The following is a 19,398-nucleotide window of genomic DNA, read 5'->3' on the forward strand; positions in this document are numbered from 1 at the left end:
GAAAAATTAAACACATTTTGAGTATGAGTATTAATCGAAGTGGTCTCGCCATATAAAAGCACAAGCTCGTGTACCGAAGGCAACAGTAGAGTTGAAACCAGCGTTGGCCGTACATTGGAATCGCAGATTATTACTATATATACCCCGTATAGTAATAGTATGTTAAATTGTTTCTGCGCATTGTGAAATACATTCCAGAACAATATTCTAACAGGCGGCTTTTACCCTACTACAATATATTTCTCCCGATTATATAACACAAACATAGATAATGGTGGAAAGTATCACGATCAACGGCGATAGCTATGAAGGTATGTACACACATTTCAACAAGCAATTATAACCCAACACTAGCGTACATATATCTACTATGAAAATTCTCTAAGGCGTAGGTAGCCTATTCGTGTTATTAATTGAGAATAATTACATATCTATTTTCTTATATGAAAATATAAATAAAAGCAAACAACTTTGTTCGACAAAGCTTCTAGAAAATACTACAATCTTAACTAGTTTCACCACAGAACATTTGATTGTACATTTGTAAATGATGAAAAGGTGTTAAAACTATTTGAGCAACAGCAGAGAATAAAGTAAAGTTAGAACAGTTCGACTTTTGGTTACCCTGCTTTATACCTCAACAATAGCACACAAATCTTTGGGATTATATCATTTATTTATCTTTAGTTTAAATAAAGATCTTTCTTTATTAGGAGTATATATGTGACTTGCAAGACTCAAAACAAGAAAAAAAAAACTTTTTAATATGCATAATCATAATATGATTATGATTGGTTCTCTAGAAATAAATAATCAGCCTTTGTAATTACCCTATAGTTGACTCTAAAAAATAGATTAAAAACGTTTAAGCGTCTGCGCATTTTCAATGAAATGCGGAATATATTGAGAGTATACTATTACATAAAAGATATACAGTAAACGATATAACCCACTAATCTAGGCACTTTCATGGTATGATTGATAAGATTGTCTTTTTTGAACTCTACTTATTTAATATCGAGCTGATCGAATGATCAAAGAAAGGAGTAATTTCAAATTTGTTTGAATTTCCATTGCTCAAGACTCTAGGCAAGAAATATTCGAATGCCTTAGCATTTATGATGAAATTCAGTTATATAAAGAAAATTTCTTATCAAGATTGTTCACAAGTTTTGCAGCTCTCAAAATAAAATTAAACTTAATACGATTGAAACTTTCATGATATGATTAAGATTGTGTCTCTCCGAACTCTATGAAAAAACGTTAAGATTACGAATAATGAAACTCTTCCGTTATATTTCATTGCTTTCTTAGTTAACTTCGCCAATCTGCCGGCGGACATCAGTCTGAATACTTTCATCCGAGAACATGCCGGACTCACGGGCACCAAGTTCATGTGCCAGGAGGGCGGCTGTGGTGTCTGTGTTTGTGCCTTGAGTGGCATTCATCCGGTGACGGGCGAGCTCAGCACTTGGGCAGTTAACTCGTGCCTAACGCTGTTGAACACTTGCCTCGGCCTCGAGGTGACCACCACCGAGGGATTGGGCAATAAGCGCAAGGGCTATCATGCCATCCAAGAACGTTTAGCCAAAATGAATGGCACCCAATGCGGCTACTGCTCGCCGGGCTTCGTGATGAACATGTACGCCCTGCTTAAGAGCCAAGGAGGCAAGGTGACCATGGCCGAGGTGGAGAATTCCTTCGGCGGCAACATCTGCCGCTGCACCGGCTATCGCCCCATTCTGGATGCCATGAAATCCTTTGCCGTGGACAGCAACATTCCGGTGCCCAAGGAATGCGCTGACATCGAGGATCTGAGCACGAAGCAATGCCCCAAGACGGGACAACTTTGTGCCGGCAGCTGTAAGAAACAGAGCCAAAGGAATGTGCAGCTGTACTCTGATGGCAGTCGTTGGTCATGGCCTCAGACGCTGCCTGATCTGTTCCAGGCGTTGCAGGATGCAGCCAAGGAGAAGTTGCCCTACATCATTGTGGCTGGCAACACAGCGCATGGCATCTACAGGCGGGATGTAGAGATCAAGGCGTTCATCGATGTTCGTGGACTGGCTGAGCTGCGAGGTCACACCGTCTCCGATAAGGGATTGACCTTGGGTGCCAATCTGAGCCTCACCGAGACGATGGCCATTTGCCGCCAGCTGGAGCAGACCAGCGGATTTGAGTATCTGGCCCAGGTGTGGCTGCACCTTGATTGGATCGCCAATGTGCCAGTGCGCAACGTGAGTTGAATTCCAAGTTGTTAATAAGCCGGCGACGCAATTTGTTATCTACGTGTTGATAGCAACAAGTGCGCTTTTATCTAATCTGAAGGGCTTTTGAATTGAATGAGTGTTTATTATTGTAGAACAAAACACTATCTAATACTCTATGTATGATATTCATTTATAGGCCGGCACCTTGGCTGGTAATCTGTCCATCAAACATGCCCACCCCGAGTTCCCCTCGGATGTGTTTATTGTGCTAGAGGCTCTCGACGCCCAGGTGATCATCCAGGAGTCGGCGGACAAGCAGCGGACTGTCAGCTTGGCCGAGTATCTGAAGACGCCAATGCAGGGCAAGATCATTCGCGGATTTGTGCTGCCCGCTTTGTCAAAGGATAAAGTGCTGTTCGATTCGTATAAGGTAAGACTAGGGGGAATCTGCATCTATTTAATCTATCTTTAGATTTACGATTTTGATTTATCATATCCAATAGTTTGTTACGATTTTTTAAGTCGTTTTATTAACAAGACAACAAAATACATATATTTCAACCATGCGATGCACGACAATTATCAAACTTATTTTTCCTTCATGCAGATCATGCCGCGTGCTCAGAATGCTCATGCCTATGTGAACGCTGCTTTCCTCCTAGAACTGGATGCCACATCGAAGGTGAAGAACGCCCGCATCTGCTTTGGTGGCATTCGCCCGGGACTTTGTGCACGCCACTGCCGTGGAGCAGCTGCTGATCGGACGCAATCCCTTCGAGAATGCTTTGCTGGAGCAGGTCTTCAGCAAGCTTTCCACGCTGCTGCAGCCGGATGAGGTTCTGCCTGACGCATCGCCCGCCTACAGGCTTAAGTTGGCCTGCGGCTTGCTCTACAAGTTTTTGCTGAAGGCTGCCGCACAGCGGCAACAGAAACTGAACAGTCGCCACACAACCGGTGGCAACTTGCTCGCACGTCCAGTGTCCAAGGGCGAGCAGATTTTCGAGACCTTTGAGCAACACTATCCGGTGACTAAGCCCACCGAGAAACACGAGGGTCTCATCCAATGCTCTGGCGAAGCAACCTACGCCAACGATCTGCCCACGCAGCACAATCAGCTGTGGGCTGCCTTTGTGACCGCCAAACGAGTCGGTGCCGTGGTCACCAAAGTGGACACAGCTCCCGCCTTGGCGCTGCCCGGTGTTGTGGCGTATTTGGATGCCAAGGACATTCCTGGACCCAACAATCTAGGTCCGCATACTAAGGATGACTTTTTCTTCAAGGAAGTGGAGCAACTTTTTGCCACCGGACCCATTAGGTACTATCAACAACCTATTGGCATTGTGCTGGCTACTTCCAATGCATTGGCTCAACGATCCGCGGAGCTGGTGCAGATTAGCTACGAGGGAGGCGCTGAAGAGGTGCTGCCCAACATGAAGTATGTGCTGGAAGCCGAAACCGCTGGTGATCGCATCAAGCAGCCGGTCAAGTCGATGATTGACAAGCTGGACTTGCAGGAACCCTTTGAGCTTCAGGCAAGTGGCAAGCTAGACATGGGACTCCAGTATCATTACTTCATGGAACCCCACACGACTGTGGTGCTACCCTTCGAGGGTGGTCTGCAGGTCTATGCGGCCACACAGTGGATGGATCTCACCCAGGACATTATCGCCAGTGTGCTCAAGCTGAAGAGCAATGAGGTGCAGGTGAAGACACGTCGCATTGGCGGCGGCTACGGTGGCAAAGCATCGCGTTGCAACCTCGTCGCTGTGGCAGCTGCCTTGGCTGCCCATAAGCTCAATCGCCCCGTGCGCTTTGTGCAGTCTCTGGAATCCATCATGACCACAACAGGCAAGCGTTGGGCCTTCCACTGCGACTACGATTTCTTTGTGCAACGCAGCGGTAAAATTGTGGGCCTCAACAGTCGCTTCTACGAGGATGCCGGCTATCTGGAGAACGAGTCGCCACTCGGTCACACAGTGTTGTTGTCGAAGAACTGCTACGAGTTCAGTGACAACTACAAGCTAGATGGTTTCTTGGTGCTCTCGGACTCACCCACAAATACTCCAGCTCGTGCTCCTGGCTCCGTTGAGGGCATTGCCATGATTGAGAACATCATTGAGCACATTGCCTTCGAGACCGGCGTAGATCCGGCTGATGTGCGCTTTGCCAACATACTGCCAGGTCACAAAATGGGCGACATGATGCCCAGGTTCTTGAAGAGCACCCTGTATCGCGAGCGTCGGGCTGATATCATTGCCCACAACAAGGAGCATCGCTGGCGAAAGCGCGGACTGGGTCTCTGCATCATGGAGTACCAAATTGGCTACTTTGGACAGTATTCGGCCACGGTGGCGATCTACCACAGCGACGGCACCGTTGTCGTCTCGCATGGTGGCATTGAAATGGGTCAAGGTAAGTTACCAGAACAAAACAAAAGTGCTAAATCGAGAACAAATCTTGAGTCAATAAGAAATCATGTCAAATATAAACTCAGAATTCGTGAAGCAAAACCAACTCTTAGAATGATTCAAAGAATTATCATTCTTTAATTCATGAATGCAAAAATGTCAATTGAATCCACAACGAAATATCTTAATTCAAACCAATACATTTTTGGAAGTTCAGAAGAATTCAAGAAGTTCTAAGATTGTTTAAAGAATTTTTAGTGTAATTACTTTCTCTATTTAATCTCTATAAATTTCTAACTCTATAAATCAATCTCTCTTTATCTGCCCAGGCATGAACACCAAGATCGCTCAGGTAGTGGCCCACACGCTGGGCATTCCACTGGAACAGGTGCGCATTGAGGCCAGCGATACCATCAACGGGGCCAACTCCATGGTCACCGGTGGCGCTGTTGGAAGCGAAACACTTTGCTTTGCCGTTCGCAAGGCGTGCAACACATTGAACTCCCGTCTGGAGCCACTTAAGGAGGAGTTGAAGCCAGCTGACTGGCAAACGCTCATCAATGCTGCGTATGATCGCAAGATTAACTTGATAGCCAGCGATCAGTGCAAACAAGGCGACATGGAACCCTATTCGGTGTGTGGCCTGTGCCTCATCGAGGTGGAGCTGGATGTGCTTACTGGCAACTATCTGGTTAATCGTGCTGACATTCTTGAAGACACTGGCGAGAGTCTGAATCCCAATGTAGACATTGGACAGATCGAAGGAGCCTTCATGATGGGTCTGGGCTACTGGACATCTGAGCAAATCGTTGTGGATAAACAGACTGGCGAATGCCTGACGAATCGCACCTGGAACTATAAGCCTCCAGGTGCCAAGGATATTCCCATTGATCTGCGCATCGAGTTGCTGCCTAAAAGTCCCAACAAGGCGGGCTTCATGAGGTCGAAAGGTGCGTAAGCAAATTTCCTGCCATTATTTATTATTAGCATGCTTTAATCTCTGTTTTTTTTTTTTCATTTGTAGCCACTGGTGAACCAGCTATTTGTCTGTCCATAGCTGTTGCCTTTGCCTTGCAGCAGGCGCTGCAATCTGCTCGAGACGATGCTGGTTTGGCCAAGTCCTGGGTCACGCTCAATGCGCCCATGACACCGGAGTTGCTCGTGCTGCACGCTGGCACCCAGCCTGATCAGCTGACGCTCAACTAAGCTCGGCTAATGCCAAAGCCAAAGCGTCTTGCCTCGTCCTGACCCCCAGAAAGCGAACAGAACGAAGACAGCGCGTGAGAAAACGGCACGTGGCCACAAAAGCGCCGATGGCTGTGCGGCGATAAGAAGAAAGAAGCATACTTAAGTATGCTCCACACTCCATTCCATTCCACTCTACTCTATATAGTAGAATATATTGTAGTACGTATAACCAACCAACTATACACATACCTTGTTGTTTTTTGTCTGTTTTTCTGGCGCAATAAATTAGAAACTTATCCAAGGCAAATCCAAATGACATTCATTGCGAATGCCGCTGGCTACGCCAGCTAACGTCCAACTGACCAAGTGGCCAAGTTGGCTCACCCCAGAAGGTATTTACATTTTTCCCATCGTCTTCTTAACGCTTAACACCTCGACACCAGCAGTGCACATCCCCCACACTCCCTAGTTGTTGGCACCGGATCCGTGCCTTGGTTGGTGTGCCGTTGCTCGTACTTCGAGCAATCCACTACTCGAAAACAACAACTTGTAGTGGATCAATATTTGCTGAAATCTTTATTATTTTCATTACATTATTAACATTTCATTATAATTTCATAATTTTACTTACATTCGTGCTCTGCGCACACCTTCAAATCCCTATTTTATTGTTAACAATTATTTGCCTCTGCTTGGGCTCAAATACAAATTCAAATTAAATCACGCTGCCGAAATTTGCAGCTGCATTGCTACTTCTAGCGAACGTAACGGTGAAATTCCAATGCACAAAAGAGAATCACCGATTACAAATGCCCAGTAGGAAATGCGCTGGCAAAGCCCCAGTAGAAAATTTAGTTCGCCCGCCAACATTCCCCACCCCGTAATTCACTAGCATTCGCGTTGTGTATTACCAATTTTCAAATCTAATTTGGCTAGCTTTACGGCGGGGCGAGTCATAATACCTTCTGGAGTGCGCACAACGGCACTCCTTACCTGACCGTCTCTCGATCGGTGAACATCTACCACAACTCCTTTGGGCCAGCTGTTTCGTTTGCCATTCTCATCTGCGATAACAACAATGTCATTCACGGCGATCGAATCTGGCGGCGGATGGAACCATTTGGTACGGCGCGTAAGCGTTGGCAGATATTCTCGAATCCATATTTTCCAGAACTGATCGGCTAACTGGCTCGAAATTCTGAATCCTTTGGCAAGCTTGTTACCATTTTGTATTTCGCTGTCTCGTTCACGAATTCCACTAGAGTGGCCCAAGAGGAAATGGTTCGGTGTAAGCGCTTCTGAGTCTGCCGATTCCAGTGGTACATATGTAAGTGGGCGTGAGTTGAGAATACCCTCCACATCAGCCAACGCAGCACGAAGCACTTCTTCTCGCAATCCACCAGGCGGCAAGATCTCCGTTAGAATGGACTTTGTTGAGCGTACCAATCTTTCCCATGCACCGCCCATGTGCGGTGAGCCTGGCGGAATGAACATGAACTCCATTTCTGGGTATTTGGTCTCCACATTCCTGGTCGATTTACGCTCCACTTCATCTTTTAACACTCTACTCGCACCTCGGAAGTTAGTTCCATTATCGGACATCATTCGTCGCGGGCAACCACGTCTCGCTATAAATGCCTTTAGAATACAAAGAAAAGAGTCGGTTGACAGTGACGTTGCGATATCCAGGTGTACGGCACGAATTGTGAGGCATGTGAACAGAACACCCCAGCGCTTCTCGTGCCGTCGTCCAACGATGATGTCGATGGGCCCAAAGTAATCCACTCCTGTATAGGTGAACGGCGCCATGTGGTGCGCCAAACGCTCGCGCGGTAGACTTCCCATTTCTGGAGGCCTAGGACGCGCGCGCCTCATCCGGCATGCTGGACAAGTTTGAGAAACCTCTCTCACCAAGGCTCTCAGACCAAATATCAGGAACCTTTGCCGTAGTTCATTGACCACGATCTCGTCGTACAGATGATGGTACCGGCGATGATACGACTCAACCAGCAGAAATGTAAATCGATGTCTTCTTGGTAGGATTATGGGTCGCTTTAGGTTTACTTCGACTCCTTCTATTAGGTCGATTCTTCCCTTGACGCGCAGTATGCTTACTTCGTCCAAGTACGGAGAGCATTTGAATAGCTTGCTCTTCCGATCTATAATACTGCTTCCCATTTTCAAGCATTTCATCTCGCTGAAATACTCGGTTTCCTGGCACACTCGTATTAGAATGATATCCATCTCGATTGGCCGCTCAAGTAATAGTAACTTCTTTAATTCCGATCCCATGCTCTTCTTGACAATAGATCGCAAGAAATCCAATACTCGCAACTGTGCGGCTCTAAATCTCTCCAGTTTGCTGAATCTTTCTGGGTCTGGTGAGATACAGCTCAAAGGTGACATGGCTTCCAATTGCTCTTCGACGTGTTGCAGAATAGTATGGCTATGTTGGCTCGCATCAATGTTCATCTGCGGCCACTGAGAGTCATCCGAATATAGAAATTGAGGCCCTCTGAACCACCTATTCGCTTCGTTAATGACAGGCGTTCTTGTCCATTTGGTACCATCGTCGGCCACATTTTGCGCTGACGGGACCCATCTCCAGTTACTCACATCTGATCCTTCTAAGATTTCGCCAATGCGGAGTGCAACAAATTGGTGAAACTTACGAACATCCGAACGTATCCAGTATAGAACGTCTCTAGAGTCTGTCCAGAACACTTTCTTGGCAACGTGTACTGACATTTCAGACTGGATACATCTGGCCAACCTCAGTCCCAAAACAGCAGCCATGAGTTCCATGCGAGGTATCGAAATTGGTTTCAATGGAGCAACCCTTGTTTTCGACGCTACAAGACTGCAATGAACTTGATCTTCTACTTCAGCTCGGATGTATACGACGGCAGCGTATGCATTAACACTTGCGTCTACAAATGTATGCATTTCCAGACATCTAGCTGCACTAACTCCTTTCAAACATCGGGCTATACGCAGATTGTTTAACGTTGGCACCAAATCCAACCAACGACGCCAGTCTGCCTCGTCTTCTTCTTTGAGCGGCTCATCCCATCCGACTCCACTCCTCCATATATTTTGCAGAATGATTTTTGCGCGTATGTTGAAAAATCCAACAATTCCAAGGGGGTCGAATATGGTCATAATCATGCTCAGGACGCGGCGTTTAGTTGGCCGACCATCCAGAGCCTTTGCGATCGTATCTGGCTTCACCATAAACGTTAGACAATCTTCACCAGGTTGCCACCACATGCCCAGAACCTTTTCCGGACCAACGTCTGGGTAACAAATTGGCTTGTCCAACATGTCATATTTATTCTCAAGAGCACAGACCACTGCTTGAGAATTGGATGCCCAGTGTCGCATGTCAAATCCTCCATCAGCATGAATTAGTTTTACAGCCTGGGCCAGCTTTGTCATCTCAGCTACTGAGTCCACAGACTGAAGCCAGTCATCGACGAAAGTGTTGCCGCAAATGGCTTTACGGCCTCGGGATATTCAGCTTCATATCGTTGAGCATTGCGTTTCAAAACGTAACTCGCCAAGGAAGGTGAACACGATGCTCCAAAAGTCATAACTTGCATGACATATACCTCCGGTGGCCGTTGCGAGTTTCCATCACGCCAGAGGAATCTCTGAGCTGCCTGATCCTCTGGTCGCACCCTCACTTGGTGGAACATTTCGCGTATGTCTCCCGAAATAGCAATTGGGCGTTCTCTGAAGCGTATTAGAATGCCCATCAATGATGCAAGTGTATCAGGACCTTTTAGCAGGCAGTCGTTTAGAGACACTCCTTGGATCTTCGCTGCGGCGTCCCACACTAAACGTGTCTTCTTCTTGTTAGGGTTGGTGACGGTAAAGATAGGAAGAAACCATGTTATATCTTTACGCGCCAACTCACTATCATCCAGGCGTCTGATGTAACGATTTTCCTTATAGTTTTTCATCGTCGTTAGCATGAAGTTGCGTAACTGCGGATCTTTCGACATTTTCGATTCAAGACATTTTAGTCGCTTAAGACACATTTCATAGGAGTCAGGCAAGACCACTTTGTCGAATCTCCACAGTAATCCAGTTTGCCACCTTTTCTCGTCTGCCAAGAACGTTGTCGTTGCTTCCATGATTTGCATCGATCGCTCATCGTCTTTGGATCGTAATGGATTGATCGTAGCGACAATTCCCATTGATTCCAAAGAAAAGTACTCTTTCAATGCAACATCCAAACTGCCAGTCTCACTACATTGGCAAATATGTAGCAGGCGTGGAATCGATGAGTATTCCTTTGCTGAGCGGCCGTAAACAGCCCAGCCAAGCCTGCAACGGGCTGCAATAACATCGTCGTCTTCACTTTCATGCAACTCCAGCGGAATAGTCCACTTAATGTTGTCGAGTCAATGATGATTCGTGCTCGTACGTTGGAATAGGGATCTATAGGCAACGTACAGAGGTGACTCGAGACTCAATAATTGCTGGTCGAGGCTTTGCTCTGGTAGGTCGAGATCAGACACTGTTCGCACACTTTTCAGAATGTATCGCTGCGATTCCATACTCATAGTTGATACAGTGATGTCCAACGATTGCGAATTGTTTTCAACCTTAGAAACATCACCTGTCCATTTCAGGCACAATTGAGTTGCCGGTCCTTCTAGCTCGAGCTCGTCAGACAAGGATCTTTCAATTAAAGAACAAGCAGCTCCTTCATCGGCCAAAGCAAATGTTTTCACAGATTTGGATTTGCCGTGGATCGTTATCGGGATATAGCGAAAGAGAGGGCTACTCGCAGTCCTTCCATGAAACATGATTGAAGACTCCTCCTTGTTGGCAAATCGAGGCACTGTTTGCCCAGTCAGCTTGTTTCTGCCATCATTGCCTGCGGCGGTATGCAGCAGTACGTGGTGAATTGATTTGCATCCATCGACGCCACAGGTTTCTTTAGCTTTGCAGTTTCGTACGAGATGCCGCCAGAAACAACAGAAACATAACCGTTTCGATTTCACAAACTCCCAGCGCTGTTTAACGTTCAATGCTCGAAAGTCGACACATTCCGACAGTCGGTGCGTGCCTCCACATTTTGGGCATGTAGTCTTCTCTGATTCTCCATGATGCTGTCGCTGTTGAGTCTCCTCATTGTTGTCGCTAACACTGTGCACAAACAACCTTTCCTTTGAAGCTTTGGCTGAGGTCGTTCGTCCGACATCATACGGAGTTACCATACTGGCACACATTGCCACATTAAAAAGCCAATTGTCGAATGTGGCCATGTTGACGCTTTGATTCGCCAATCGGTGTCGACCCCAGTCCAACTTCATACTGCTCGGCATCTTTGCGACCAATTCGTTCAACAAGACAGGATCATGCAAAAAGTCATGAAGACCCAATGCAGACATAGTTGCGCAGTAATTTTGGACAGCAAGGGCTAGTCGAATGACGGAGTCCAAATTATCTGCCTTTATCGCTGGCTCGTCTCTCAATTTTCCTTGTAACGCGGCGTGTACTATTTCTGGTCGGCCATACAGCATTCTCAATGTTCCAATTGCATACGGCACTGTATCTGGCACCATCAATTTTCCGCGTACCGCTTCCAGTGCCTGGCCCTTAAGACACTTCTGTAAGCGTATAAGATTTTCCTCGTTACTGAATCCACATCTTTCCGTAGACTGCTCATAATTGCTAATGAACAGCAGCCATTCGTCAGGCTTTCCAGAGAAAGTAGGTAGATCTCGGCTGATGACATGTCGTGCACTAATTTGAGCGGCCGTCAAAGGCCCACTCCTAGCCAATGAATTGGCAGCGTGCATGTCATTTGGTTGTTGAAGATTACTGGGCAATCCCATTGATCCCGGCTGTGGCAATCCATTGATTATACCACCCATCGCTGCTGCAGTGTTCGCTTGATATGGCATTGACAATCCTCCACGAGATGAATCCATATGGAGCTTGTTGACCACCGTGCCATATCCCGAACTATCGAAGTTCATTTGTGTGTTTGCCGGTTTATGCTGGATAGGAGTTGATGAACTCGACGATGTGCTGATTCCATATGACGAAGATGAGCGGCCTATATTTGCTGCTCCATTGCGCTCAAAACCCGCGACAGCTGCCTGCACATTAACGGCTTCATGTAAACCATTGGCAGGTCAATTGGATCTTGAGGAGCAGCTCCATCTAATTGCTGACCATCACTCGTCATCTCTTTTCCAGGCACGTGTTCCTCCCGATTTGCCATAGTCGTAGTTGAGGTTATGTCGCGACTCCAGTTGCAAACTTTCAAAGTGCTCCACACACAATATGTTTGTCTCCAAAAAACTGATATTATTCCAGATTCAGACTGATATTCCAAAATAAGACTGAATATTCGAGTCTTAGCAAGAATATTTCAGATTGAGACTGAATATTTCAGAATGTTGGCACCGGATCCGTGCCTTGGTTGGTGTGCCGTTGCTCGTACTTCGAGCAATCCACTACTCGAAAACAACAACTTGTAGTGGATCAATATTTGCTGAAATCTTTATTATTTTCATTACATTATTAACATTTCATTATAATTTCATAATTTTACTTACATTCGTGCTCTGCGCACACCTTCAAATCCCTATTTTATTGTTAACAATTATTTGCCTCTGCTTGGGCTCAAATACAAATTCAAATTAAATCACGCTGCCGAAATTTGCAGCTGCATTGCTACTTCTAGCGAACGTAACGGTGAAATTCCAATGCACAAAAGAGAATCACCGATTACAAATGCCCAGTAGGAAATGCGCTGGCAAAGCCCCAGTAGAAAATTTAGTTCGCCCGCCAACACTAGTTGTTGGTGGAAGGAGCTCTTCATTAATTTTAAAATACATTATTGTAAGGAACATTTTATGCCACACGAAGCGTTAAGTGAATCCTCACTGACAACGGGGGTTATCATCGGGGGTTGCATGTCAATTGAGAGGCCGAGGGCTAGAGCAGGGGTCAGTGATAGCGTGTTTCTCACTCTGTTTCTCCATAACTAGGCTGTTAATGAGCAAAGCAAAAGCATAAATTGAAATAATAATCAGACATGCATTAGTTGGTTATTGATATTTACGAGAGCATAGCATATTATGTCTCATTGTGTACATTCGGATAATCATTAAAATAATTCCAAAACAAGGAAGAAAGCTAAGGTCGATTGTGCTCGACTGTGAGATACCCGCATCCCATTTTAATAAGACAATATTTAGTATATCGATATGAAATTAAGTTCAAAATAGAGAACAAATTATACCTGATTGTCAAACAATCTGTTGGAAAAACACACAAAAGGACAGACGGATGTTGATGCTGATCAAGAATAAATATACTTTAAGGGATCGGTGATGCCTCCTTTTGCCTGTTACATACATTTTCTGTAGGCGCAAAGTTATAATACCCTTCTACCCTATGAGTAACTGGTATACGAAGCATTCTTGAATTTGAAACTGGACTCCAGAAGTCGACTCAAAGTTTGCCTAAACAAGATGCAGATTGTTTTCAGCATAAGGACTTTAAATTAATGAGGTATGTATGTTAAACATGTACTTCATTTAAAGAAGTCAATGGCAAGTTTGCCTAAGAAAGATACAAATTATTTGTAGTATGGAGGCTTTAAATTTATTGTAGTAAGTTCTTGTAAATAGTTGGTGAAAAGTATTTGAAATTCGAGCAAACACTTTAAAAAGGGGTTCTTACAATTAAATTAACTTCAAATTAACGAGTTAAGTTCTATATTTACTTTATGTAATAAAAATGTGTTTTAATTTATGGAACTTTCTGCAGACACCTGACAACCTAAGGTAAGTGGAATATAAAAGCATGCAATGCTTTGCTAATAATATAATTATATCTCATTGATAATAATCTATTAGCATTAATTGAAGATATCTCTCGGATAGAAATGCATGTAATAACAATAGTAGCTGAGAACTATTTTTAATTCGAACAAGAACTTCAATTGCATTAATTTTTAGTTTATTAACGAGGTAGGCTCGTCAAGTATTTTATATAATAAAGATATTTTATTAATTGTATAATATAAATTGTAGTGATTAATCAATTTATAACTATTTTGCTACCAATTTACAGCTTAAACGAATAAGAATATTTAAGCATGGAATAGATATCATATTTGATAGAAATTATTCTCATCAATACAAGTTATAATTCCGAGAGACCATTAACTTGCTTATTGTATCATTTGTTGTTGAAAAGTATTTTAAATTCAAGCAGGAACTTTAAATACTGCCTCAACTGGCCTCAACACTGTGAGAATCGTAATAGTGCAGAAATGCAAAAATATCTGATGAAAACGGATGAACAAAATCAGCGCACATGAAAAACAAATAGTTAAAATCCAGTGAACACAGCACGGACAAAGGACGAAGTGCGGAGATAATAGAGGAGGACAGTCTCGATAATCATAGGGCGCATTTGCATGTAAACATGCTTCCGGCGTATGGCGGGGACAGTGAGTTGAGGGGAAGGGAAGAGTTTGGCGGGATGCTGTCCGCATGCAAATGAAAACATTAGCGGCACACGCGTAGCTACAACTCTGTGTGAGATACAGATACATTTGCAGTCGCAGTGGCTGATGCAGATACAGATGCAGATGCACAGCTGTGCGGATACAGATACAAGTGACATTCGTCGTACTCTATTTCTCTATTTCCCTTTCTTCCTCTCTCTCTCTCTCTCTTTCTCTCCCGGTTTTTCTCTCACTGTGTGTGCTGCTGTCTGCGAACCCGGCTTAAATATATATTTCAATTAAAATTTTACACACGAATAAATGCAAAGCCACGCCCGGCACATTAGACGCTGCCCCAACACTCACTTCCCGCTGTCCAACAACTCGCTTCTCATTCTGTTTAAACTCATTGCTCTCCTCCTGCTGCTGCTGCTTGTCTCGCATTTGTTTATGAGCATCTGAAGGCCAACATCAGCTTGGCAGACATCAGACAGACAAACACACAGCAAGCACTAAAAGGACAGCACATGGGTCCAGGTTGAAGTTCAGGTTCAGGGATCAATTCTGCACTTTAAAAAGCATAAAACAAATAGCCTCGATTTTTGTAGTTATTTGACAAAAGAATTAACTTCACTAACTGCTTTTAATCTAATTGGTTATCAATTTCCGAAAAAAAAAATAATAAATAGAAATATTCATTCAACATATATTTAACATTAAATTTCGACCCAAGGTTTAGAATAACAATGTAAAATAAAAAAAAAATAATTAATAATTACTTATGTTTTTTTTTTTAATCATTCATGCATTTTTCAATTCAAATCCACCCTTTTGCTTAGAATAATATAATATAATGCTTAAAAAACGCAGATTAACTATTAAACAAAATAAATTGAAACCCCACTTCAACAAACAATAATCAATTCATGGATCAATAAAAAAAGAGGATTTGACTGTGAAATGCACTTTTTCAAAGTTCTTCTTTAAATGCCTCTAACAGCTAGTAAACTAGTTAATATCATATATTTAAAAAATCTGGTAAATGAAAACGCATGTTGAACGTTTAACTATTACAAATTTTAATTTGACTTTCGCCTCTAGGTAAATAAAAAACATTTTCTAATTATTTAGTAAAAACCAACTTAAATTCAATTCGTGTCCCTTGGCTTAGTATAGTATAGCAAATAAAAAAACTACTTTCTAGATAAGTTAAAACACAAATTGAAATTAATTGTTTTTCAATAAAATAAGCTATTTCGTGATATGACAATAAATAAACAAACATCGGATGGAGAGACAATCTTTGGAATTAATTCATATAATAAATCAATGTTGAAAAAGTTAACTGAGTATCTCAAAATTTAAATACAATTTATTCTAAATTTAAGTAAAATCGTATAATAATACAACAAATTGAAGACATGTCTGGAAGTCACCTGAAGAAGATGGAATACAATGTCTAGAGATTGACAATAGAAGCTAAGTAACATTTACTTCCTGTCACAACTTGAGCTGTCTGAATTGCTTGACTATACAGAAAAAAAAGGTTTCCATTTCATGCACGTTCTGAACTTGAACTTGCGAGTTGCAACTGTTGTGGCATAATGCGCTTCAAGCAGGCAATGGGAGAGAGCTTCACTTTTGGGCCAAAACCAACTGCAACCGGTTTCGACTATTTCTTTTTCGCCCATTTCCCCGTCACCCAATGTCCAGTCTGTCCGTTTGTCCTGCTGTCAGCCGCTGTGCTTTGGGGGCCATTGTCTGCATGCCATGCTTTCAAATTCTAAGCAAATTTGTCGTCTGGGGGCGCCGGGCGCAACATTTTATGAGCGTGCGCGCGATGCAGCGCCTCAGATATGGCTGCGAACCGTCTGCTCTGCTGAAACTGGAGCAAATGCAGCAGCAGTTTAGGGGCAAAGCGAAAATAGAGAGAGAGAGAGAGGGAGATGACTCTGCGTCTGCCTGTGGCACACACACAAAGATGTCCTGGTGTGATTTATTGCCAACGTTGCTCGGATAATGGCCACGTATTATAATAATGCCGCGCCAGGCGTATGCTTATCGCTGTCGAGGACGCAGCGTCAACGTCTAGACGTCCTGCGGTGCAGCCAGGCAGCCGAAGCAGCCCCGTCCTGGACAAGGATTATGCATTTGCATTACGTATACGTAATATTCTTATTCGTCGTCGTATTGGACGCAGCTGCCTCTGCATGCAGTTTATTAAATAGGAAAACCAAAATTAAGTACATCATTTTAGTCAAGTTTCTTGTTGATTGTGCATAAGTATGCATGTATGCATGTGTGTGAGCTTGTGTGTGTGTGTGTGTGTGTCTGGCGCATATCCTTTGGGCAACATAATTTACAGGCTCTGCATGAAACCCGTTGTTGAATTTTACGCCGCAACGAATGTCTTTCTGCAACGAACGAACTCGAAATCGTGAGCCAAATACATAAGCTCTTTACGCAGTCTTCACACATAGGAGCCCGTCTCTTCTCTGTACCTACGAGCATATCCTTGCCTTCTGCCTGCTGCCAGACAGCAACCACACACATCGTGAATACAATTGCAAATACTATAGTTTATAATACATGCCATTAAAATTGCGAGCTGCCATTGCCTGTCCTTGGCTCCATTGTTATCCTTTTTACCACCACAAAAAGAAAGCAAACGTTTCAAGCACGTTTGGAAACACACACAATGATATTTCAGTCTGTCTTTAAAGTTGCTTTATTCCGAGAATTTGCATTTCTAAAGTAAAGTTTGTGTCTTAATTCCAAATCGCACTCAAATTGCAATTGGAGTATTCATAATTCGAATGAAGACGCACATAATCCAGCAGCTGCATGAAATGATGATAATCCTTTGGAGATTTCCCTAAATTAACATATTCCGACTTGACGCGATACAATGGGCGAGTAGTATCGCTTTCAATATGCATATTCTTCCATAGAGACGCATCTATAGCTACAAAGACATTTTGAGTAAGAACCTATGATCAAATACATTCAAAACTTACGCAAAGAATTCACTGACGACAACGAACTTTGAACTCGAGCGAGTTGTTGATTTAAGGTCAGTTCGTTGACCATTTAAAAGTTGTTTGAAAAATTCACAAAGTATTTTCACTGAGCACAGAAAATAATATTCTGATATTCGAGACTATTCAAGTTGTGAGTAAAAACACAAGGCTATACAGATTCGTATTCAACTGCCAAATAAGTGAATGATGGGAAGGAATCGACGTACAAACAATTGCCCCGCAGCGGAGTTTAATTAAATTTAAGTCCAAATGGGACTTCATAACCCATCGCTTCGTTTGTAATTAAATAAAAATATGCAATATTCGATTTTTCCATAACAAATCCAACTCCCTCATTCCAGCCACATTGCGATGGATAAGCGTCGACAACGATGCCAACAACGTTAACGTTAACGTTCACGTTAACACTGGCGTTATGGAGGAGGCAGAGGACAACGGCAGCAACCGTAACTCAATCTGCAAACACTTGTATGCAGAAAGGAGTAGCCAGCCAGACACACGGCCGCAGGACAATTATATCACGATTGGTTCACCAACATGAAAATAAGAAAGAAAGTAGCCCAACAACAGCAGTGCCTGAACATTTCCTGCGCCCTTCAGCAAAGAATTCAGCACAGTGGTTAGTACTAGCATAATCTATGCTAATATATAAGAAGAGTATTTTTATTATTGGTTATGATCTAAATAATGAAGAAGCTTCTTAAAGAAAAGGAGCTTTAAAACTGAATTTAAACTGTAAATGAGTGCTCCCAAGAAATGCTTACTTTCATTCCAAGCACTTTACCGAAGTCAACAAAAATTAAACTAATGTTAGCCAATACCTTTTTAAAGTCGTCACTTTACGCCTACAAAGTTTAGTCAATGAAACATTGAATTATCTTAAGTTGTTCAAGCAAATGTACAAAATTTCATAAACCGAGTAATATTTTCAAATTTATATACAAACACTTCTTTTTCTTTTTAATAAGAACATTTAATCTTTTTCTTTATTAGCATTACATTTCACATGAACTTATTGAAAATTTACTATAGATAATAGACTAATTTTCCAAACTAAATTTTCTTTTAGCATTGCCAACAGTATAATTTTGGTAGGACTTAAATAGTTTATTAATACTTCCAAAATAAAACATGTAGATTTCTTTGGAGTTAAATATAATACTTTTTTAGTGAAAAGACATTTCAGTTGGCTGCGTAATTACTCCACAAATATTTTTTATTATTTCAATGAATATTCTTATGTTATTTTCCAAAGACAAAAGCAACAAGTTGATTTTACGTTTGTTTTAATCCATTGTCTAGACTGTAAGATTGCATTTTACGTAAGACTGTCTGTGAGCTGGCCAATAATTGAATTCATTTGCCGAAAGTAGATTCGCTACCTCGGGTTTCGACACCGTGATCCTTGAATCCCATCGCTTTGTGGCACTCGTGAGCACACTCTGAAATTTCACAATGCCCACAATCATTAATATTGCAACTTTTTGAGCGGTTTCGCCGAAGGCGATGTTGTAATTAATACAAAATGCTATGGCCACATCACGAAGTCCCAAGTCCTTTGCCACCCCAATCCGATTCTCATTCTCATTTCCATTTCCATTCCCAATTTCATTCCCAATTGTGGCGCACGCACAAAAGTCCCATGCCCAGGGCAGACCAAAAGTTGGGTACTTGGCCCAAACTCAATTTGATAAAAGTACGGCATGAAAAAAAACACACACACAAAATTCATTTACGATTGCCATCGCTCGCTGTCAGCGCCGTGTGAGTGGACAGTTGTTGTCTGGCCAGACTTCAGCTTCTGCTTCGGCTTCGGCCGCGACTGAGGTCCGGAACTGAGGTCCGTGCCAATTGTTGTGTTTATTAATTTAATTTTGACAGTCGCGTTTTCGACAGTGTGCCCCCCACACGTAGAGCACGTCGAGCGCCTCGAGGCATCCGCAGCAGCTGTGGACAGTTCTCTGCTGCGAAATGCGGCTTTTGCAATGGACAGTTTTCATTCTGTGGTTAACCATAATGTGATGATTTGCTGGGAGATTCACAGAGATAATTCGTTGGATAGTATC

The 19,398-nt window shown here is 43.0% G+C and overlaps 2 protein-coding genes and 1 long non-coding RNA gene across 3 annotated transcripts; 1 reads left to right on the forward strand and 2 right to left on the reverse strand.

The window, feature by feature from the left end:
• Positions 1-73: 73 nt before the first annotated feature.
• Positions 74-6,233, forward strand: LOC132784651 (uncharacterized). The gene is given in 7 exon segments (XM_060790409.1): positions 74-311; positions 1,315-2,237; positions 2,407-2,640; positions 2,818-2,931; positions 2,933-4,622; positions 4,948-5,568; positions 5,643-6,233. Coding segments are annotated over 7 exon segments (3,804 nt in total). The 5' UTR covers positions 74-271; the 3' UTR covers positions 5,825-6,233.
• Positions 6,234-6,302: 69 nt separating this feature from the next.
• On the reverse strand, positions 6,303-7,326 carry LOC132784652 (uncharacterized). Its single transcript, XM_060790410.1, has 2 exons — positions 6,438-7,326; positions 6,303-6,380 (listed from the first exon to the last, which is right to left on the reverse strand). The coding sequence occupies exon 1, from the start codon at positions 7,307-7,309 to the stop codon at positions 6,695-6,697; it is 615 nt and encodes a 204-aa protein (XP_060646393.1). The 5' UTR covers positions 7,310-7,326; the 3' UTR covers positions 6,303-6,380; positions 6,438-6,694.
• Positions 7,327-16,476: 9,150 nt separating this feature from the next.
• Positions 16,477-17,446, reverse strand: LOC132786515 (uncharacterized). The gene is made up of 2 exons (XR_009632449.1): positions 17,309-17,446; positions 16,477-17,256 (listed from the first exon to the last, which is right to left on the reverse strand). It is a non-coding gene; the product is annotated as an uncharacterized LOC132786515 (long non-coding RNA).
• Between the last annotated feature and the right edge of the window lie 1,952 nt (positions 17,447-19,398).

The sequence above is a fragment of the Drosophila nasuta genome, chromosome 2R, assembly GCF_023558535.2.
Source record: "Drosophila nasuta strain 15112-1781.00 chromosome 2R, ASM2355853v1, whole genome shotgun sequence".
Lineage (NCBI taxonomy): Eukaryota > Metazoa > Arthropoda > Insecta > Diptera > Drosophilidae > Drosophila > Drosophila nasuta.

Excerpts from the sequence above, each read along its gene's own strand:
- LOC132784652 (XM_060790410.1), bottom strand. The coding sequence starts at position 7,309 with ATGGAGTTCATGTTCATTCCGCCAGGCTCACCGCACATGGGCGGTGCA.